The sequence below is a fragment of the Gekko japonicus genome, unplaced genomic scaffold (assembly GCF_001447785.1).
Source record: "Gekko japonicus isolate JY-2015 unplaced genomic scaffold, Gekko_japonicus_V1.1 scaffold1576, whole genome shotgun sequence".
Classification (NCBI taxonomy): domain Eukaryota; kingdom Metazoa; phylum Chordata; class Lepidosauria; order Squamata; family Gekkonidae; genus Gekko; species Gekko japonicus.
In genome coordinates this window covers 174539-197333 of record NW_015176497.1, presented here as the reverse complement: position 1 = coordinate 197333, position 22795 = coordinate 174539, and the positions used below count along the sequence as shown (strand labels likewise).

The window sequence follows — 22795 nt, the reverse complement described above, 5'->3', positions numbered from 1 at the left end:
ATATAGTTTGTTCCTCTTTAGGTCTAGGAAAAATGTATTTCTTGTTAATAGGGTGATTACAACTCTTTATGCTCTGGGAGATAAACGTGATTTCTTATCATGTTCTGCACAAGATAATGACAGTAAGGGAGGCAAAGTTGAAACTTGATATAATTTCTGTTCTCTTATAACTAGGAACAATCAAAAGGCAATACCCAGATGGTGAGGGATAACATAAGCTTTTAAATACCCTATCCCATTAACTAATTTCACAATAATGTGGGGAAAAGATCTCTAAAATTCACCCTCCCTTACTATCAACAGAATGTTGAACTACTGAAATAACCATTTTTCCCAGATGGGAACATTTAAATTGAATTAACTTGAAACGGCATTTTTAGAACCAAACGTTCAAAATGTCCATGGTGTTGACTCATCTTTCCTCTTAGATGAAATTCATTTATGTAGCAACTTGGGACTATTAAATACATCTTAAAAATGAAAAAGGTCCAGTTCATCTGAATGACTGGCTCACAATATCATTATATCTTCAAAAAGACAATGTTTGCAGAGTTATTTTCTCTTCTTTAATAATGTTAAGAACATAGAAATAGCCTTCCAGGAGAAGACAGAAGAGGCCAGTTTCATCTGCTTTAAGGAATTATATAGCAGAGGCTTGCTGTCTGTTTTTTCCCAGCATAACATACACAAGTTAGCCTAAGGCTTTCCCACACACATCCCTTACACAAATCAGACAAGGGGCTGTAGTGGCTTTTTAAAATCTTCATCTCTACTGTTGTCAGTGGGTGAAGCCTTAACCCTATGCTCTTTGATTGGCAGGAGGCAAAATAGTTCAGTAATTGCTGTCAACGCAATACAGGAGACTGTTAGTGCTTGGGTCAGGGAAGCAGATTTTGCTTCCTTTCAGCCCACACTCTTATAGCAAGGTTGTGGTCCCTTTTAATTCTTTTTTCTTTCAGCTGGTTACCTTTTGATTTAAAATCCCTTGTACTGAGTCTTTGGTGGCTTTTGGTGGCTGGCGCTAACACAGCCGGTGGATGTTCTCATCTGATAGTTTTTGTAATTGCCTTTCTAACACCATTGTTAGGTGGAAGGTGTAGTTACCCATCAGCTCGCCTGCTTGCAGTAGCCTTCTGCCCTAAATAAACAACGGAGTGGCAGCCTGTGCCTTTGATCTGCACTCTTCCAAAAGACTAACATACACAAGCTGTAATACAGATATTTACCACTGAGATTTGCCTCTTTTGTTTAGCTGAAACATACTGAGCTCACGTCTTCATACTGTTTTCCAGCCTCACTTCATCTACATTGTTACAGCTCATACCACAAGTGGATGTAATAACCACAATCAAAGAGCAAATTTTAGTTTGAGTAAACGAAAGTTTCATTGTGGTGCATCCAACTGACAATGATTCTTTCTTCCCCAGTCTTCACAGCAGCACATTTTCATACATACAGTACTTCAGTCTTTAGCGATTTTAGAGGCTCAAATCTAAGTGCCTCCACATGCCGATCACTTGGATTTCAGTATGTCCTCCCATTCAACTGGGTGCTCTGCATTTTTGGGAATTGATGGAAATACAGATTGAATTTTGTTCCGAAATTCATTCATCTATAAGAGAGGGTAGAAAAATAAATATATTAAACACATCCATGTAAGGGAGCTTTGGAATAATAAATCAAATATTTATTTTTGATGTAAACAAAGACAGAAACCCAAACAAGTAAAACCCTTTGTACAGATTTTTCTCTCAATGTATTTCCCCCTTCTTTCTAGGAAGGGGAGCCTCCACCAAGACACATACATGCACCTACTGCTCCCTTGACTGAAGAACTCTGACCAGACTGTTTTAATCATGATGTCATGTTACATAAACTTTGAGGCTAACCATGATTAATACTAACTAGGATTACCCTCATAATCAGAGATTGAAACCTGGTCTTGAAACAGGGTTTCAGTATTCAGTTATAAGGAAATCTCATCAGCATTAATCAAGCTCAAAAGAAATGGTTCACCTTTGTTAAAGGCAACCTCCAAAGGAAAGGAAGAGAAGGGAAGGGAAAACACAAATGCCCATGACATAAGGAATATTATAGTTGTGCTGGACCAGAAAAGAAGAATGGAGAACCTTTCCCATTCACATAGTCCAGACATAAGGGAAACTGATATTTGATAGAGGGCTAAATGCAAGCAATACAATAAGGGCTAATAAAGTCATCTGAATTTATTTGCATATGCTTTACTCATTGGAAACAATTGATATGAAACACAGGAAGCAATAGTTTTGAATACAATAATCATCACTAGCTATGTCTCTGCTGAAGTAATGTGCCTAATTACAAGCTATATTTGAACAAGGATGATTTCCACAGAGTGAAATATGCTTGCTTAACTCTGCATTGGACTGCAGTCAAGGGATACCAAAAGAAGCAATTCAGGGCAAATGGGATTCCTAGGAATAATGCCCTGTCTCCACGGTCAGCTGGCCAGTGCAGCTGGTTGCCTAAAGCAGTTATGGGATCTCCTGCCTAGAGGTTTTTAAGAGGAGACTGTTTTATTCTACGTGGTAGAAGTTCAGCTCTAATAATATATCTAGGAATAAGGCCCGTTGTGGAAATAAATACAACAAGCTCTAGAAAGAGGCTCTGGGCGGGTGCCCTGGCCTTGGGCACTCAGTGTCAATTTAATGACACAGAGCTTACCATTTTCTCCAGGGGAACTGATCTCTGCTATTTTGGCAGTCTTTTTCTGTGAGGGAAGAGTGTCCAGACTGGCAGTGGGTGGGGGAGAGGACCTAGCACCCATCCAATGGCTGATGGAGCACACTGCACAGCCAATGGGAGAGCTGGAAATGGCCAATATGTAAGGGAATTATATATACAGGATGGGTTGCCATGTTAGTCTGTCTGTAGCAGTAGAAAACAGCAATAGTCCAGTAGCACCTTTAACAAAATTTGTGGCAGGGTATGAGCTTTCGTGAGTCACTGCTCGCTTCTTCAAAAGTGAGCAGTGACTCACAAAAGCTCATACCCTGCCACAAATTTCATTAAAGGTGCTACTGGACTCTTGCTCTTTTCTAATAATATATGTTATACTACTACATAATTAACTATTCTGATATCTACTGATCACAATAGCCTGGCTGTGTTAACGAGAACTATACAAAACTCTTATTCAAGGACAACAGGCAAATGAATTTCAAGCTCCATAGAGCTCATTAGTGGGAATGAGAAGGGGATCCTCTGAGGGCAGAGGAAGAGGAAAAAGGCATACCTCCCCCAATATTAGTAGAGGACACTTATTTTATTTCCCAACAAAGAACCCTTGTGGGCTTAAATCACGGCAAGTTTGTTAATCTTGATTAATATATTTTGCCCTAAAGAGGCTGCTTAAGTAGATGTGAAGGGCCTTTCTTGACTGTGGTGAAATCCTTCTCTTTCTTCACTAGCATGTGACAGGCCACTATTTCAATACCTTAAGCTTAGCAGAAATCATTTTCTGGTATCATTCTGTTTCTTGACTTAAACCTATATGAACTATTGGTGCTGCACTATACTTGATTTAAGATCTCTGTACATTCAATTCCTGAAGAAAATTCTCTGAAGAAAATTTCACTTAGCAGAACTTTTATTTTCTTCACATTGCCTGAAGGGGAAAAAATACCCGCAGGGGGAGGGGGGGGGGGGAACCACAGCAACTGCTCCACTTCAGGATGTCAGTCTTTCTTGTTATAAAAAGGATATAATCTACCAATGCCACCTCAAATAATTCCTAACAGGTACAGAGAACAGTTATTTGTTCATCTTAACCTAATGATCCTGAACCAGCAGGCAAAAATACAGAACCCTAAAAGCATTTCATTCCACGCTGCTTTTAAAATGTACATCACTGACAAGATGTCACATGAAAAAGTCCAATTGTGCCACTGCAGAACACTTCTACATCTGTTCATAATCATGGGGGGAGGGGGAGGCGGAGTTAACAATGGCTTGTCTGTTAGAATGTTTAGGTTTTATTCCTTGACAGAATATTCTTCTGTGTGACATTCTACAGGGGTCATCTATCTTAGATCCTGGTAAGGTTATTGCTTTCCTATTTAATTTGTATTTATTGTTATTTCAATAACACCCAGTTGGAACATGAAACAATAATCTTACACCCCCCAAAAACTGAATAGAATACCTATTTAAGACTAGCTAAAGTTACCCCATATCTGATGCCAAACTTAAAAAGGGAAATTTCACAATTCTTCTAGAAAGTGTTCTCAGACTTTGATGGATCTTTAGGGGAATGGTGTTCCACAACTGGAAGAGAAACCATTGAGAATATGACTCTGGCACTTGCTGTCTGAACATGGCACATGGATGGTACAGACAAGAAAATGACTGATTTTAACATTTGTGATAAGGCTGCAGGGACAAAGTATGAAAGACCCAAGCCATACGGGGACTTTTAGGTTAAAAACAGCACATTAAATCATATCCAGATAGTACTAATAAACCAGTGTTGAGGTGGGAACAGTAGTGTAATCTGCCCTTTTTCAATGATTATTCCACTAACCTAGTAGATTTTGGAATTTGAACTACCATGGCTGCAAGCAACTTTTCTCCTTTGGAAATAACTACATTTAGCCAAGAGGAATGAGTCTAGTGGAAGAGAACAGAACTGGCAACGGCCTGTGCATATGGGAATTTACCTACAACATGAGGTAAAACTACCCACTTTGACTTTAATGGACTTTGCATTTTGTGCTTCACTTTAAATTTATCTCCAGAATTGTTAATACAATGACTGTCAAGTAATTTCTTTTCTCTCACCTTACAATATCTGTGAATCTTGTTCGGTGTCAAAAAAAGAAAATTGACGGCTTCTGTAATTTCAATGGAGAAACCATTTGATTTTTCCATGCTCATAGGAACCAGGTGCAACCTGACATCAAGGCCACTACATATACCTACTCACCCACTGACATTAAGAACAAGGATACTGGCCAAGAAAAGGGCTTAAAATCAGGGTCTGAAACACTTTTATTTCCCCTTCCCTCACCTCTATTTTATTTTGTAACATCCAGCCTGATAAAGAGTTCTGTTGAACTTGAAAGCTTGCATGCTGTTTTGTGTGATTTTGGGTGGTAACAGAAGGTATTGCGTGGATTACAGTTTGTTTTTGGATTCTGTCTTCTCACCAGCGTGGCTGCAAACAGCTTTTATTCCACTAAGAACGGCTTACATTTGGCTCCACTGTGAAAGCAGATGAGTTCCTTTGAGCCAGAGGCCTGACTGGCAGTAAAAACTGATTATAAGCTCTTCTATGTAAGGCATTGCATAAAGATGAGAGAGGGAACTCTCTACTAAGTTTGGAAGTCTTGGTTTTGATTAAAGTATTGCCGCAAGTTGTTGTTGTTGATGTATTTCCCAAAAAAATGTAAGATGTAATTGCTGTCATACCTATCATCACCATATGCAGAACACTGTATTATCCTTATTAAACAGGGGATCTAGTTTCACCAGTTCACTAAGTAAAGCAGAGCACTGCTCCTGAATGATTTTATATCAGTGTATAAGATGATGTGTAAGAAAGACAAGGAAATAAAATTCTCTTTTAAAAGTAAAGCTCCCGAGTCTCAAATGGTTCTACATGTTCATGGATTATTTGGAATGACAGATCTAAGAATCCAAAAGGTCAACCAGGTAGCACCTCCACGTTTTATCTTAACAATTGAACCCCATAACCAAGTTGGAAAGCTGCACCTTTTAGACTGCATGTGCCATATTATTCTAAGCTTATATAAGGAAAGAAAAACGGAGAGAGGATTTCAGTCTAAATTAACATATATGATCGCAGTGGAGACAGGGCTGTATCCAGGTCCAGCTAGTGGTTCACCCCACAGAATAATTCCTTTGGGAGAACAACTCAAGCTTTAAAATCTACAGTATGCCAGCCTCTGTCGAACGAATAAAATTACTGGTTTAAAGATCAGTGGATGTCCCCCAAGCTTCACTCACCTAGTCCTTGCATCTCTCTCTGCCCAAGGTTTTCACTGGCTCAAGGTGATTTTTCAAGATCACCCTTATGGAGTTCATGAGCCTGAAAAAAATATCTCTTGAGGTTCTACAATTGAGACCATGGCTGGGTGCTTAACAGGAAAGAAGGGGAAATTAAGAGAGTTACTATTTAAGAAAAGTGTTTATTATGAGAAGGTAAAAACTTCTGAACCTAATGCTAATAATTCACAGACACTAAACAATCTACCTAAAAGACACATTTGGCAACACATTTATAGAGGTTTTTGTGGGTTATAAAGAAATCATCTATTTCTTTGGAACTCCACTTAGGAGCAGTGTTCCCTCTAAGCTGAATTAGTGTGAGCTACCTCACAGTTTTTTCGCCTCCAGCTCACAGATTATTGTTTTAGCTCAGGAAGGATGGCTCCAGAGCAAACTAATTCATGCAGTAGCCAAATCTCTCTCTCACAACCATAATACCAGTAAATCACAAAGTAGAATTTTTGCTCACAAGACTCCACAGCTTAGAGGGAGCATTGCTTAGGAGTCCAGCAGCCCTTCTAAGTGAGGAAGGCTGGCTATGGCCTTGAAATTTTTGCAAACAATTATGTTTAAATTATGTAAACTGCAGCTACTGCTAAAATCTCCTCCAAAACCTAATTGTTCATTCTAAGACCCCATTCCTCTTCAGAAGGGAAGGAAAAAGGAGTCAGTGCCAGAAGATCTGTTTACCTGTTTGTTACCCTGCTGCTTTTCTGTGGGGAAACCTTTCTGTATATTCTTCACTGGGAAGGAGGAATCATGGTCCCAGAAAGATCACATCCTCAGGGCCAACTTGTGTAGTGGTAGTCCTAAGACCAACAGTTCCCCAACAGCTAAAACCTTGGGGCACTGTTAGTACTATTAGCTGAGACCACCAAATTACTTCTTTACCCCTAGTTGACCTAATACCATCACCAACATGTCAGCTGTCAGTAACTTTTATTGATAGCCTGGGCCCTTGGTCAGCTTCCTTCAATGTTACCAAAGTGGTATAGAATCAGGCCTATTGTAACCACTCCTATAGAACCTCTTATTAGATCTACAGTGGGACTTAATAGCTAGCTGGTGTAAGTAGCAGGTATCTAGGCAGGTAAGTAAACAAACTCAACATTTTGTGTTCAAGCAAGATTTTGATGCCCTACAGAACTTCAATGTGACTTGCCTAGATTTCGTAAACTGTGATGAGTTTTTTTAATGCATTTTTTTAATCTTTTTGTGTTTATTGTTTTAATTGTAGGGAGGTGCTCTGGTTATAAGAAGTGGGGAGGAATATAAATATTCAAAATAAGTTTAAATTATTATTCTCTACTTTAATTACACATAATGAAAGCACACAATGCCTACTTATTTTTAGCATTTTTAAAGGTTAACATATGTGCAAAATAAAGAGATAAGAAATTCTGGCATGAAGATTATAAATTATAAGGTCACAGAAACCCACCCAACAGTATTTTTCTCTGTTCACATTTGGCAGATGTATACACAGTAATAACATTTTTAAAGCACAAATATCCTTTATGAATCACCCTTGCTATGAAATAGAAGATAGCATCTGCTTTCTGAGGTGATAAAAACTGATTTACTGAGGGCATCATGAGCAAAAGAGCTTTTATTACTCAGTTTATCTTGCTTGTTAATTGCTATGGATCACTACAAATTCTGAAAGCTTTGTTCTTGCCTTTTTAAAGAAAAATAAAAGCATTAACCAGGAGTGGCAACAAGGCAAAGTTATGTTTCCATAGCTAGCAAGGGTTGCAGTTGCAGCTTTAATTAAATATAAAGATACACTGCTTACTACCTCTGGCTAAAAATAAATTACTGCAATTCAGCCATAATGCTGGAAAACTATAACACATTTATCCCAAGTGGGGTTTTTTTCTGTTGACATAATATAGCTATTATCATTGTATGGGAACTGAAATTAAAGCTAGCACAGAGGCTGTTGTCATGAGGTACTTTCCCTTAAAATAACTGCTTCACAATGATACTTACAATTCACCTATAATTATTCTGGGGGAGGAAAAACACACTTTTCGCTCCAAGACTCAAGACAAAGACTCTCCTGTAGCACACATCTCTCTCACTAATCTCTCTGCTGAACATAATGTCCCTGTTCAATTATTATCAGATGAATATTTCTAGAGAGCAAAATGCTGTACAAGACACAATTTAAACAGGGCAGGTTGGTAGACTACCACAAAGAAAACAGAGGTTAGATTTTTCCCTCATCCTACTAATACAAATATAGGCTTTCAGATTTTGACAGAGTGAGTCTTGTAAAAGCATGATGCTAAAAATAGCTATATAACAAGGCTATACTAGAGCCTTGAGATGGAAAAAGGCAACGAGATTTGTATGTTGTATAAAATTCTCTCACCACACATATACACACTGATGTGTTGGTGCTGTTAACCTGTTTCCTTGCATCTCCAAGGATGAGGTAATGTATGGAGTATACTCACCATAAGAACATTAGAGAAGCCAATGTTGGATCTGGCCAATGGCCCATCCAGTCCAACACAGTGGCCAAAAATACCAGGTGCCATCAGGAGGTCCATTAGTGGGGCCAGGACACTAGAAGCCCTCCCACTGTTGCCCCCCCCAAGCACCAAGTATACAGTGTATCATGAGTTCCTATTTTATTTTTTTGTTCAGTCGCACAGTCGAGTCCGACTCTTCGCGACCCCATGGACCAGATCACGCCAGGGCTTCTGGTCTTCCGCCGTCCTCTGAAGTTTGCTCAACGTCATGTTCGTTCCATCTATGACACTGTCTAACCATCTCATCCTTTGCCATCCCCGTCTTCTTTGACCTTCAATCTTTCCCAGCATCAGGGTCTTCTCCAGTGAGTGCTCCCTTCTCATTTGGTGGCCAAAGTATTTGAGCTTCAGTTTCATTATCTGGCCTTCCAGGGAACAGTCAGGGTTGATTTCTTTGAGGATTGACTGATTTGTTCTTCTTGCAGTCCAAGGGACTCTCAAGAGTCTCCTCCAGCACCATAGTTCAAAAGAATCTATTCTTCGGCGCTCGGCCTTCCTTATAGTCCAACTCTCACAGCCATACATGACTACTGGGAATACCATTGCTTTGACCATGCGGACTTTTGTTGGCAGGGTGATGTCTCTACTTTTTATCATGCTGTTTAGGTTCGCCATCACTTTCCTCCCAAGGAAATCTTTTAATTTCATGGCTGCTGTCACAGTCTGCGGTGATCTGGGATCCCAGGAACGTGAAGTCTGTCACTACTTCCACGACTTCCCCTTCTATTTGCCAAGGAGTGATGGGGCCGGATGCCATGATCTTAGTTTTTTTGATGTTGAGCTTCAAGCCCACTTTTGCGCTCTCCTCTTTTACCCTGAGCAAGAGGCTCTTTAGGTCCTCTTCACTTTCTGCCATTAGAGTGGTATCGTCTGCATATCTGAGGTTGTTGATCTTTTCCCCAGCAATCTTAATTCCCGCTTGTGATTCATCCAGGCCAGCATTTCGCATGATGTACTGTGCATATATATTAAATAAGCAAGGTGACAATATACATCCTTGTCGTACTCCTTTTCCTATGCTAAACCAATCAGTTGTTCCATATCCGATTCTAACTGTCGCTTCTTGACCCTTATACAGGTTTCTCAAGAGACATGTGAGGTGGTCTGGTACTCCCATCTCTTTAAGGACCTGCCATAGTGCCCACGAGTTCTTGTACTGTGAGAAAGGGAGAAAAGTACTTCTTTCTAAACCTGATCTACCTCATGCATAATCTTGTAAACCTCGATCATGTCATCCCTCAGCCGTCATTTCTCCAAACTAAAGAGCCCCAAGCACTTTAACCTTTCTTCATAGAGAAAGTGTTCCAACCCTTTTATTGTTCTAGTTGCCCTTTTCTGCACTTTTTCCAATGCTATAATATCTTTTTTGAGGTGTGGTGACCAGAACTGTACACAGTACTCCAAAAGAGGTCACACCATCGATTTATACCGGGGCATTATGATACTGGCTGATTTGTTTACAATTCCCTTCCTAATAATCCCCAGCATAGCATTAGCCTTTTTTATTGCAGTTGCACACTGTCTCAACATTTTCAGTGAGTTATCTACTGTGACTCCAAGATCTCTCTCTTGGTCAGTCTCTGCCAGTTCGGACCCCATCCTTGGTCCCACTTTCTATACCAGCAGGACAAAAATCCCTGCTAAACACAGAAGAATAAAGAAGCAGGGCAGAAGAATGGAAGAACCAAAGGAGACTTGGCACAGGACTATTATGTATGTTATGTAGTAACAAAGGCAACTTTGCCAACATATATCCACATGGGTTGAATCAGAGCCAATCCTGTCAGTTCTTCAGTGTATGTGCCTGCATGTTACATGAGGCTGGAAATTCATGTTTGCTTTGTACACAAACTACAATTTTATGGGTATGTGAAAAAAATGTTTTGCTTGTAACTACAATAAGCTAACCAGCTACCTAATTAAAGGCCCGAAATTTATTGTGATTTAAAAATATTTGCTTGCAGTGCATCCTTGTATACTGTACACTACTTGAGAAAAAGTCAATGAATAATGATGCGCATCAGTATATCGGTTATAAAGTAAAAGTTTCATGAGATTCACAGTGGACCTTAGCCAGACAAAATACAAGTTAGAGACATTTCAGTTTGTGCAGTGGATCCCTTACCTGAAAACAAAGGTGCTTCTCTTCTTAACTTTTGCCTATATTCTGGACTTAAAAGGCTAATTAGCAGGGCATTTTTTGTAGAAAAAGCCCAGCAGGAACTCATTAGCATAATAGGCCATACCCAACAGCAGAAACTCATTAGCATATTAGGCCACACCCCCATGTTACCAGAAGTGTGGTCATCCAGCCACACCCACCTTTTGATTCTTATTCTGTTTATCTTGTTTGTTGTCAAAACCCAGAGCTTTTTTTGTAGCAGGAACTTCTTTCCATGTTAGGCCACACACCAATGTTCCCTCTAAGCTGTGCAGTCTTGTGAGCAAAAATTCGACTTTGTGAGCTCCTGGCATTAAAGTTGTGAGCGAGCAATTTGGCTACAGCATAAATCAGTTTGCTCTGGAGCCATCCTTCCTGAGTGAAGACAAAAATGTGTGAGCCGGAGGCTAAAAAACTGTGAGCTGGCTCACACTAACTCAGCTTAGAGGGAACACTGCCACACACCCCTAATGTAGCCAATCCTAATGAGTTTCTGCTGTTGGGTGTGGCCTATTACGCTAATGAGTTCCTGCTGGGCGTGGCCATCTCAGGAGCCAGTCGGAACTCCGTTCCTGGGCATTCCGGCCCAAAAATAGCCCTGCTAATTAGCAAGATTTACTGCTGCTTGGGAGGGGGCTGCTATATCTCATGGTGGATCTCTGTTCATCTGTAAAGGTAAATTGTAACCCTGTGCAACCCCAATTCAGAACTGCATGGAGAGGGATTAACCCTTGAGTCTCTGCTTAGTTTTGCTAATTAAAACTGCCCCCTATCTCTGCTTTTATTAGTGCTTTAAAGAAAAAAAGACCAGCTATTAGCAGGACCTTTTTTTCCCCTTTTGAAATGCTAACAACAGAGTGGGTAAGAAAATTTCAATTAGTTAAACAGAGCACCAGTTAAACCTCCCCAAGCAGACCCAAATTGGGGCTTATATATACTTGCAGTTTGCTCTTTACAGATGAATGGACGTCTACTAGCTCCATAATTTTTGTGCTGGACTCAACTGAGTCCACTGGTGCATTGGAACACATAGTGGCAGCACGAATCTCCCCATTTTCCTGGTAAGAAGTCTCACAGACTATCACCATTCGCACTAAAGCAAATGCAACAAGACTAGAAATAACGCAGTAGATGTCAGCATTATATTATTAGTTATATTTCTACTCTGATACAGCGAGGAAGATTAAATTGCCATAAAGCTGAATGTAGTGAAAACCACCACGATTCAGGAACCATACAGTGCAGAAACAACAAAACTACCAAATGCCTGACTTATGTTTCATTACAACAGTCAGAAAGGAACAGGACACATTATTTCAAGGGGAGTTGTTTCCAAGCATGCTGTTTCCTATACAGAAGTACAGTATGGTGGGAAGTATTAAGTATCTTGTCCCTCCCCTACTGCTTCTCCACTTTGAATGTCTTTTTCCTGAAGCAGCTTAGCTGTTTCAAACCAGGCACCAGGGCACCGTTACATACTGTAGCATGCAACATGTCCTTCATGCCTTAGAGTATTTATTTATTTATTTATATTTAAATTTAGGAACTGAGTGTGCCAGAGCCTTCCCAATAACACAGTACATTTGAAAAGAAAAGAAAAGGCATTAAAGATTAACGTTACGACTCATAAAAGCAAATTAAAACTACACATGGAATATTCCTATTTAAATAAACTTCTAAAAATTGGCTCTTTTCTTCTCCTGCCAGCAGATGTAGCTGTAGTACAATGAAGGACTTTCAAAGAAGTCTTCTCCAACAACCGTTTTAGCCTGTGGTCTCCTTCTGTGTATTCCCTCATTGTATCTTAGTTTACATTGTCACCTAGTAGATTTCCTTTCTTAAAAAATTTCTTTGGTTCCACTTTTCCCAACAATACCACAGTCGCAACAATGACTCTGCTTTCACGGTTTTGCAAGGCAACCAGAGCACCCAGTGCTCTTTTTTACTCTGTACTAGAGCAGCAGCAGCACTGCTGCCAGACATACTACACAAAATGAGTTCTCTATTTAAAAAAAATAAAAAGAGCCCTGCTGGGTCAGACCATCTAGTCCAGCATCCTATCCTACACAGTAATGAACCGGTTCCGGAGGAGGAGGAGGAAAGATTGGATTTATATCCTGCCCTTCACTGGGCGTCTCAGAGCAGCTTACAATCTCCTTCCCTTCCTCTCCCCACAACAGACACACTGTGAGGTAGGTGGGGCTGAGAGAGCTCTGAGAGAACTACTCTTGAGAGAACTGTGACTCCAAACCTTTAAATATCTGGGTATCACTTTTAGTGATGCATTCTCCTGGAAGGCACACACAGAAATTATAAACTCAATGGCCCTCCGGTCAATGGGGCAATTCTTAAATTGTACCGTTCCAAAGGGGGTTCCAGACTCGGCCTTAAAGTTCTTTCAGAGTAAGGTAACCAACTCCTCTATGGTGTGGAGGTTTGGGGATGAAATGACGCCCTGATAGCAAACTTGGAGAGAATCCAAAACCTTCTTCTGAAAAGGTTACTAGCACTACCTTCAATGGTTATTAGCACTACCATTGCTGAGAGCCAAATTGGGCCTCCCTTCTCTTTGGGCACGTGCACACAAAGTCCTTTTTAACTATTGGCACAAACTGAAGAGAGCCCCAACAGATCATCTTTCAAGCATTTGTTTCTCTATAAGTCTAAAAGATCCTAAATGGCAATGCAATTATAACAAACTCCTTCAAATGTACAATTTGCCAGATGTTGTCCGAGGAGCTTTTCAGGCCAACTTTAATGGTAGGGCACAAATATACACACGATACTGCTTTAGATAGGCAAGTCATACTAGAATCCAAATTTTCAACCTGGTATAAATCAATTAAATTGGATCACCTTATGGCACAATATCTGTCCAAGATTTCTTTTAAAATTACAGTGAAAGGCACGACAGCAGTCCCAGCTGGGTTTTTAAGAAATTCCTTGATATTTGGCCAACCCTCTAGTTTTTGGAAGGATGAGAAACTGTTCGCATATGGAAATTAAAAACCAATTCTCCAAGGATAGCAGCTCATTTGCCAGAAAGCAAAAAATACACAAACAGTAACACAAGTTGCTTGTGGCCAAAACAGATTATGTGGCAGTACATGAAAAACCAGAAATTCTACCAAAAAACAAGAGTCTTACAGCACCTCAAAACACTTAATTTGTTTATTGCTACATACTGTTTGTGAGCCAAAGGCCATTTCATTAGAGACATGAAGTGTTCCGTTCAATCGACAGAAAGATTTATACCAAGAGAGACAAACATCAAAAGAGCTGGGGTGGGGGCAGAATTATTACATAGAGAGATCAGAAAGCCCTACTAACACTAGTTCTTTTTTACACTAGATTTACTGGGCTTTGTTATGAGGATGAATAATATCATATGGAGCAGTAGATTCTGCTTTGGTTTGTTAAAGAAAGAAAAGAATACCTGCAAAAACAATCCAAGACGATGGCTTGCGCTTCTAGGGCGAGTCTAGGGCAGACCAAACAGGTCTGGTGTTGTCCAGTACTTTGAGATGAAGTCTCCAATGGCCTGCCCTATCTACCATGAGAAGGCCACACTCTGAATGGCTGGGACCCTGATACAGCAGAGAAAAGGAAGCCTGATTCCCATTCTGGAATCTCACAGCTTTAATTGGGTATTAGTCAGAATTTTAAAAAAATAATCTAAATAAATTAAATCCCAGCACTAGCCATTCTACTTCCAGTGCAATATTTTAAGATTTACAAACACAAGCCCTGGTTGTAGGAGATTTAGGCTGATTCACACAATCACCATTTTTTATGATCATGGATGGAAAATGGTGATGCTGAACTGGCTTTCTGCCTATTGTACCTTAGGCCTGCACCTGATTTAGTACCCTAATTTTTTACACATAATGAGAAAAAAGGGCTCTTAACTGCTTTTTAATCAGCTGTGAGGTCTTGACCCAGCACTTTTTAACATACAGTTCTTTTTACAAAACAAAGCCCTTGTACATAAACTGCACTTGATCACATTCATCCATTGTTATCTTCACTTCTCAATACCTCAGCCTTTCCAATGGTCACTTTTGCCTCTCTCGTGTCTTTATCACCTTCCGCAAGGCCAAAATGCAGACTGCAACCTCCTTGGGACAGAGATTTTTCTTTTTTTGCCTATATTATTTCGTGACATACCATGTACATACATACTCGCAATAATGGGTTTTAATTATGGGCAGAAAGATACCCGCTGGATATTAGGAAAAAACGTTTACAGTAAGAGTAGTTCAGCAATGGAATCAGCTGCCTAAAGCAGTGGTGAGCTCCCCCTTCACTGGCACCCTTCAAGCGGCAGCTGGACAAACACTTGTCAGGAGTGCTCTAGGCTGATCCTGCATTGAGCAGGGGGCTGAACTAGATGGCCTGTATTACCCTTTCAAGTTCTGTGATTCTATGATGCTGTATAAACAACACCAAGGGAGTGTTCCATTTCTTTGAGGTGCAGGCTTCTGAGATACCACAGCAACTAGCTCATCAGCTAGGAAGTTTTCAAAGACTTCAGCTTGAATTTAGGTCAGGCTTAGTCAATTTTCACCCCAAATTGTCACAGAACTTGAGGCAGGGAGGAATGACAATCTCAAAGCAAATCCACACACTTTGCTGCTTTAACTATACTAATTATTCATTCATTTCGATGGCCTGGGACCTACTTACTTGAAGGACCACCTCTTTATATATGAGCCAAGTCATGCTTTTGGTTTCCTAAGAGAGGGGAAAACAGCTTGGGCAAAATGTTTCCATTGGAAGCTCCATCTCTTTGGAACATGTTGCCAAATGGTATGAGGGCTATCTCTTCTCTTCTGCATTTTAGAAAGAAGTGCATGGCAAAACATTTTAGAAGAGCTTTTGGCTGAATGTTGGGTTTAGATGCAATCCTTTTAGCATTAGATGATACTTTAATTATGTATTGTATATGTAGTTTACATTTGGAAACCACTGTAACCTTTTTTAAAAAGCAGCATAGAAATATATTAGATAAAGCCACAGTGAATTACACAAAAACATATTCACATTGTTATGAAATATGACTGCACACAAGTCTGTGAAGGAAGGAGAATAACTACCAGTGCAGGTCAGCACTAACACACTGAAGAATCGTGTTTCCATAGTCTCAGTTGGTAAAGAGATACTCACGCTGTGAACGCCCAGAGCCTTCCAGGCAACAAAACTGATCAGTCCCACTCCACACCAGGCATACAGCGAACCCCATCCTAGGGCTCGTAAGGCAAGTGACGCACCACTCTCTGGTAAAGCAGCTGTAGCAGCTACACCCTAGAATAGTTTTAAAAACAAACAAACAAGCAAATGGTGGGGGGAAATTCCTTTGTGTAAATTCACACAAAGTGCCATCTTAAGATGAGTTACACCTTTCTGAGACTGCAAATCTGCTTATGATAGCACTGCAAGAATATTCAAACTGCTCTCAGATAAACTTGCTTCATTTCCCCCCAAGAACAAACTTTTACAGATCTGTGAACATATGTATGCTAAGCCTAGGGCATATGCACATTTAAACTGGTTTATCTCATCTAATTTCCTACTAAGACATCCTGATTATTCTAGCACTGTTAGTGTTGTAAATGAAGGAGAGGGAAGTGGGTTCCTGGGAACTTTCATCAGCTTGCCTGACCTACCCCTTCTATCTGCAGCTTGCCACTCTGCAGGACCCAAACCAAGTTCTCTTTTCATTTGTCAGTTTTTACCCATTTGTATTTTAACTTTTTTAATGTGTTTTTTTCCTTCTGAGAAAGAAAGGCAGAATATAAATATAATAATTACTCATAAATAATTACTCATAAACCTACAATACCTAGAATTCCTTGGGGTAGCAGGCATAACTAAACATTTACATCAATATAAAAATCTATACTATTAAACTAGATCGGCAAAATGGAGACACACGTTCAGATTTTGGTAAATTAACATTAAACGTTTATGGGGTACCACAGTTGCACACACAAAAGCCATGAACATACTTTCTTGTTAGTTTTCTTTTTAGCTGCTAACCTCCATTAGACCCTAAACTACTTCATAAACCATCTCAACTGTCATAGTCTAGCAGTTCAGCCAGATTGAATGACTGAGAAAGCAGACAAGAAAGCAGACAAGGAGAGCTATACAATATTGCTTACATACCTACATATACCATCTCACTAGATTGCTGTCACTATAATGCTCACATTATACTTCAGCCTCTATAAATTTAGTCATATGTGAAATATCTCATGAATATTTGTATCACCAGCTTTCCAAATATCTATGGCACATTACAATGTGGAATTTCTTATGCTAGAGCATCCAAACAGAGCATATAAAATGAAGCTTGGCATTATTATATACTATTTACACTGAATTTCCCAATGAGATACATCACTGATGCTTAGGTGCTCAGTTGCATTTTAAAAAGTAATAATGGAAGAATAATGTCCTGGGTTTATCAGCAATTCTTTCAAGAGTGTGTGTACATGAGATAACTAATCTGAATCCATTCCTCCTCAAAGAGTTATCTTGTTTACAGAAATTTTTTGTCATATGATGTGCACAAAAGCTATTTAGAACCTCAAAACAAGTGAAGAACAAATTGCTAGGAAAAAACACTTTGGAGTTTTCCCACTGCTTTGGCATAGAAGAAAGGATTTCATTGATAAAAGACAAAAAGCAACTATAAGCTACTATTTTAAGAAAATATATTTTAGTCACATGTTTATTGCTTGCTGCCCTTAATGCTAAAGTTTCATCTCTCGGGGCATTTTGTGCATTTCAGTACAATTAAAACCTTAACAGACTGACCCAGGGAAATAGATGATCCTCTGTTACTTGCAATGTTTCATACTTTCAGGCTTTTTTAAATTTAGAGGTGGCAGCCTGAAGGAGTGGTATGAAGAAAAGTAAATGTATGTCTTTATTAACAATCTATGATGCTATAAATCTGTGCTGCCCATTCTTGTACCTCAATAACTAAAAAGAGAGAACATTATGCTCATCCCTGGTCCACCAAGTCATAGCAGTCCCATGATTATATTGCTCAGCTATATTTCACATCATTACAGAATGAAGCTTTGTTTAATTTAGGTTTGGAGGACCATCCCCAATTCATTAGAGGTTGTTTACTGAGCAGGGGAAGTCAGAGCCAGTAGGATGAAATGATGGGTCAAGGTCACATGATTCCGTGGTGGGCCATGCTCGCCTACGAGTCAAAAATAACCTGTGATGGTCACGGTCAGGAACTTGCAACTGTTCCTTTAGTGGCATAAGCAAGCTGCTTTTCCATTTAAAACCCACTAGATTATTCAATCAAGCAGCATTTCTAGCTGCCTATATACTTAATGTGTAGGGCACAGTATATATGTGCAATATGTGTAGCTGCTTAGAGACAAATCAGATTTCTGTTTGGTGCTGTCTGTGTAAATAAAACAATATTGACCATGAATGCTAAGTCTACCATCCTAAGTGTGCTTGTTTGGAAGTAAGACCCATTGAAACAAGTGAGGCTTACTTCCAAGTAAACATATATGATGATAAAGTAAAGGTAAAGGCTTCCCTTGCTCGAAAGCCAGTCAAATCCAACTCTAGGGGGCGGTGCTCATCTCCGTTTCCAAATCAAAGATCCAGCGCTGTCCGAAGACTTCTCCATGGTCTTGTGGCCAGCATAACTAAATGCCAAGGCACACAGAATGCTGTTACCTTCCCACTAAAGCGGTACCTATTTATCTACTTGCAATTTCTTGCTTTCGAACTGCTTAGGTTGTGATTTTTGAAAATTCCCCTTGAGCAAAGGCTGGAAGTTACTAGTGTTTCTCAATTAGATCTAATATAAAGTCCATGCTGCTTGACTGTAGAGCCATTAGTAATAATAATTTCAGACCTAAACACCCTGCAAAGATATTGCAGAGGCAGCATCCCATAGAATTACTTTTAATTCTTCTGAAGCTGCAGACCTGGCCAGTAGAGTGGGAAGTGATATGCTGCTGAACAAAGATCAAAGGAAAAAGGATCCTCACAACGATATCATAAGCCTGTGCCTACACTGGGCATTACAGCCATTCAGCAGCTGCACATCTGCCCCCATCACCTTACAATATCAGCTGGCAAGAGTGTGAGGCCCTCTCACTGCAGCTGAGTGCCACCTACCACCCCAACTCACCGGCCACATCTCCTGATGAAGTGGAAGAATCAAAGATAAAATCAGTTCTCTGAGTTGCAAACCTGCCAACCCTCTGCAGAACTCGGGTAATTGGAGGGCACAAAATAGGACTACAAGATCACAATATGGCTTTATAGATGATTCTGATGATATATAGAACAGGATCTCCTGGAGTCTAGAGTGTGTGTGGACTTGCCAGCTGTAATCAAAGCAATACGTGACATGTTGCATCATTTATAATTCTTACCCTCAGAAGTCTGGTATTTCCTCCCATGGCTCTTTGTCACATTAAAAGCAATAGCCTTTAACTCGACCTGTCTGACATATGGTCACCATTCAGTTTTCAGAGTTTATAAAATACAGATTTTAGCATGTTTAAATGAATCCAGATTGAATTTTAAGCCAGGTTATTTATAAGAACAGGCAGTTTGTTATAACTGAAAATTAAAAATAAGATATATTCTAAAATCTAGTTTTAAAAAAAATTCTATATAAAATTATTTTAATCAACCCTTGCCTCAACTGTATTTTGCACATGGACATGATATCTTCTATAAAAGAAAAAACAATTTCTTCATTTCCCAAGAAATGTTCCCTTACCAGGAACCAGGCAACAAAACCATTATGAAGCTAAATTTTAATGATCGTTGCAAACAAGTTAAAAATACAAACCTTATTGAACCAGTTGGGGCTTTTCTTTTTGGCCATGGCAAGTGTGGTCCCAAAACCAGCTAGAATTCCCGCAGTAGCAACAGTAGCAAGAAAAACTCCACCTACCAAGACAGCAAGCGGGGGGAGAAAATGAAAAAAAAATGAGAATTCTCCCCCCTATGGTAAGGAATAAAATGCTTTTAAAACCCATTCGAAATTAAGAATTGTCAGTAGCTCCCAAGAGAAAAGTGGAAACTATCAATCTGCCAAAATATGTTCCTAAAGATCCCCAGTGGAACCCAAAATCTCTGGACAGCCATCTAGTCCAATTTACAGAATGATCCAAAGCGTGCCCAGGGTGCAAATTACAAGCACACAGAGGTAGAGCTCAGGAGAAGGCTGATCCTGTAGCACCTCAGAGTTGTCAAGGCAACCTGGCACTTTCATGTGCTTCTGCAGAGTTGCCACACACTGTCAGTTCCCTCTTCTGACGAGAACGGTAATCCTGCTTTTCACAGCATTAATTATGCCAAACTGTCATTTGAACATGCACTGGTATTTGAAGAGGCTGTGTCACATCCAGCAGCTGGGTCTCTGGCTTCGTCCCTCTTGTGCCTGAAACACCCACTCTTCTAAATCCTTAAGGCATATCCACACAGCTCCGATGTAGACAACCAGACCTTTTGAGTGCATCTAATTCTCCACAGTAAACACAGGCAGGCTATCACTGTATTTGCTGACCTCCCACTGGCTCACACACCTGACAGGACCACTTCAGATAAGCACAGTCAGACCACCTGCTTCAAGTACTGGAATGTCCCTGAAGCAAATATGTCAAGCTTCTCTAGGGGCACTTCCTGCGCATCCGTTTACACTGTGAGAAGCTGCCATTAGGACTGCTACGTACACAAGACAAAAGCAGAAACACATTGCAGAAAGAAAATGTTACCCTCCCAAACTACAATCACGCATGCATTGTACACATGTGCTGGCCAATTGGTGCAGTTGTATACGTATTGCCCAGACACATGTACACCAAGATTACTTATGTGTGCTAATTTTTTTAGTGTCATTTTATCAGAGAATTTCCCTTATATGTTAAGCTTATATTTCCAGCATCTTGCTTAGTTTAGGTTGAAGTTTCATCACAAAACCTTTAACTATTACAGGTGTTAGCAAAACTAGGAGTAACAGGAAGTCTCCCTATTATAAATGGTCTCTGTACATACTTGACTAAATTTGAATGTTATATAATATCCCCCTCCCCCATATTTCCTGCATTTCATGGCTGTTTGAGCCTGCTACATTTTTTCTTCATAACTTTATGGAATATATATAAAAGTCAACCTAGCAAGGAACTACTCTTGTGCATCTGACAAAGTGTGCTCTAACCCACCAAAGCGAGTGGCTTACCCCTCTTCAATTTATTTTTCCGGTGCAAACGTTCTGCCTGATTCCATTTTCTGGAATCTGGCAGCGTGACTAAATGGGACTTTCTCACTTTGATATGAATGAGTTACTGGTGGATTAAGACCCAGGAACCCACCTATACACTATACAGATTTTTGAGTACAGGGTCTAAATGTATCCTAAGTACAGCAGTGAAAAAAACTGAAACTGCTAACTTCAAGACTTAGAACTCACATCTTCACTTCCTCCATGCATATCCTTCTTTTTTAAAAAAAACCCTTTTCATCTCAACCCCAACAACACAAGCGCTCCCTTCTGGCCACTGGAAGACGTTTGCAGAGTGCATTGGCTCTTTCGGCCATTATGATGGGGGGGGGGGGTTTCCCTGCAAACGGCTCCGACTCCCCATCGAAAGTAGCCAATACGCCTTCTCGGGTCTTGATTAAAAAAAAGTTAATGTGGGGGCTCAACTCAAGAAACGCGTGAGCCAACAGTAAAGAAGAGCACCCCACCAGCACAAAGCGCTATTACCCCACCACTCAGTAGCTGCAGCCAGCAGCACTATACGCACGCACACTGAAGCTGAAAGTGAGGGGCGGGTGGGCGAAGCATCCGTAGCCCAGGAGTCCCCCAAACCTCTCATGTTTTTAGGAATTCCCCTGCCCCTTCCCTCAAAGAGAGGATGGGACTCGGAACCTTTAATAAAGAAGAGCTGTTGCTGCTGCTGCTGCGCTTCCTCCAGGGCTGTGGCAGCTTTAGGGTTCCCCCAAGGCTGAGGCGTCTCTGCATTGGGGGGCCCCTGAACGGCATCACTGCTGCTCGCCTGGGAAAGAGACGGCCCCATGCTCCCAATCGAGCCTCAGACGGGGAGAAGGCTCGCGCCGCTGGTAAAAGAGAAGGACTCTCTCCTTCCTTCCACCCGGATGGAGATACAGAGGGAAGCGGACTCACTCCTTGTGCTCCCGAGATTAGACTCCGCTTCAGCGACGGAAACTAGCCCAAGTTCAGACCACCCCTCTGCGTATTGCTTATGCGCGTTTCTGATACGCGATCTCATCACGTTCAGCCCCCAAAAGAACCCGATCCCGGTTACTGTGTAGAATGGCAGCTTTGTTGAGCTGACGTGCGAGTGGATGTACGTAGGCTCAAACTGTGCTACAACAATCCTTACTTTGGAGTAAGTCTGAATTCGGACGATAAACACCCGTACAGGATCAGTCACGACTCCGAGACTGTGTCCCTTTGAGTTCAAAAACCCCAATAAAAAACCGCGGGGGGGGGGGGGGGGTTGCGCGTCCAAACCAGGCTTGTGCCCAAGTTGGCCCCTCTGTTTAGAAAACTCCACGCACACATTCATAGCACTTCCCTCGGCTGTGTAATGATGACTTAAATATGTTTAAAGGTGTGGTTGAGTAAGTATATTTTGTGTGGCGTGTTAATATATTTATCTTTTTTTATATGATGCAATGATAAACAGAGGAATACAACTTTTCCCCTCGCTCTGTTTTGGAAATGGGGTATGAGCAGGCAAAACAAGTTTTAAAGCGAAGGGTGATGGATACTGAGCGGTAGGCAGATTACGACACCGACTTTCCTGTCTATGGGAAGCTCTAGTTTCCTCGGCCACTCACCTCTCCCAATGGGAGATTTTCAGTCACAGGAAGGCATTTTCCCTTGCTAGACCTCAAGCACTCCCTTCTGAGATTTTGAATGGGCGATATAAATAAGGTTCCAAAGGCAGACAGGCTATGTCCCTGTGGTTCATGGGAGATAGAAACTATGGAACACGGTCTGCTTCGTTGCCCTTAT

At 40.6% G+C, this 22795-nt stretch overlaps 1 protein-coding gene across 3 annotated transcripts; it reads right to left on the bottom strand.

Annotated features, from left to right (window-relative positions):
• Positions 1-800: 800 nt before the first annotated feature.
• On the bottom strand, positions 801-21902 carry TMEM242 (transmembrane protein 242). 3 transcript variants are annotated; one of them, XR_001482965.1, is made up of 5 exons: positions 21683-21898; positions 19598-19698; positions 15916-16053; positions 6007-6137; positions 1539-1612 (listed from the first exon to the last, which is right to left on the bottom strand). XR_001482965.1 is itself a non-coding variant. In XM_015427295.1 (5 exons), the coding sequence occupies exons 1-4, from the start codon at positions 21828-21830 to the stop codon at positions 14220-14222; spliced, it is 504 nt and encodes a 167-aa protein (XP_015282781.1). In that variant the 5' UTR covers positions 21831-21902; the 3' UTR covers positions 1550-1612; positions 14186-14219. The 3 variants fall into 3 exon arrangements, 2 of the variants coding, with proteins under 2 accessions (XP_015282782.1, XP_015282781.1); XM_015427295.1 differs by lacking the exon at positions 6007-6137 and adding an exon at positions 14186-14336 and having other exon boundaries at positions 1550-1612; positions 21683-21902; XM_015427296.1 differs by lacking the exon at positions 6007-6137 and having other exon boundaries at positions 801-1612; positions 21683-21890.
• Positions 21903-22795: the final 893 nt, after the last annotated feature.

Bases quoted from the DNA above. Each gene is read 5' to 3' on its own strand.
- TMEM242 (XM_015427295.1), bottom strand. From the start codon at position 21,830: ATGGGGCCGTCTCTTTCCCAGGCGAGCAGCAGTGATGCCGTTCAGGGG. The intron at 19,699-21,682 runs GTTCCGAGTCCC...CTGTCTTGGTAG, and splicing joins ACAGCTCTTCTTTATTAAAG to GTGGAGTTTTTCTTGCTACT. The intron at 14,337-15,915 runs GTGAGTATCTCT...CTGCTGTATCAG, and splicing joins AGGCTCTGGGCGTTCACAGC to GGTCCCAGCCATTCAGAGTG.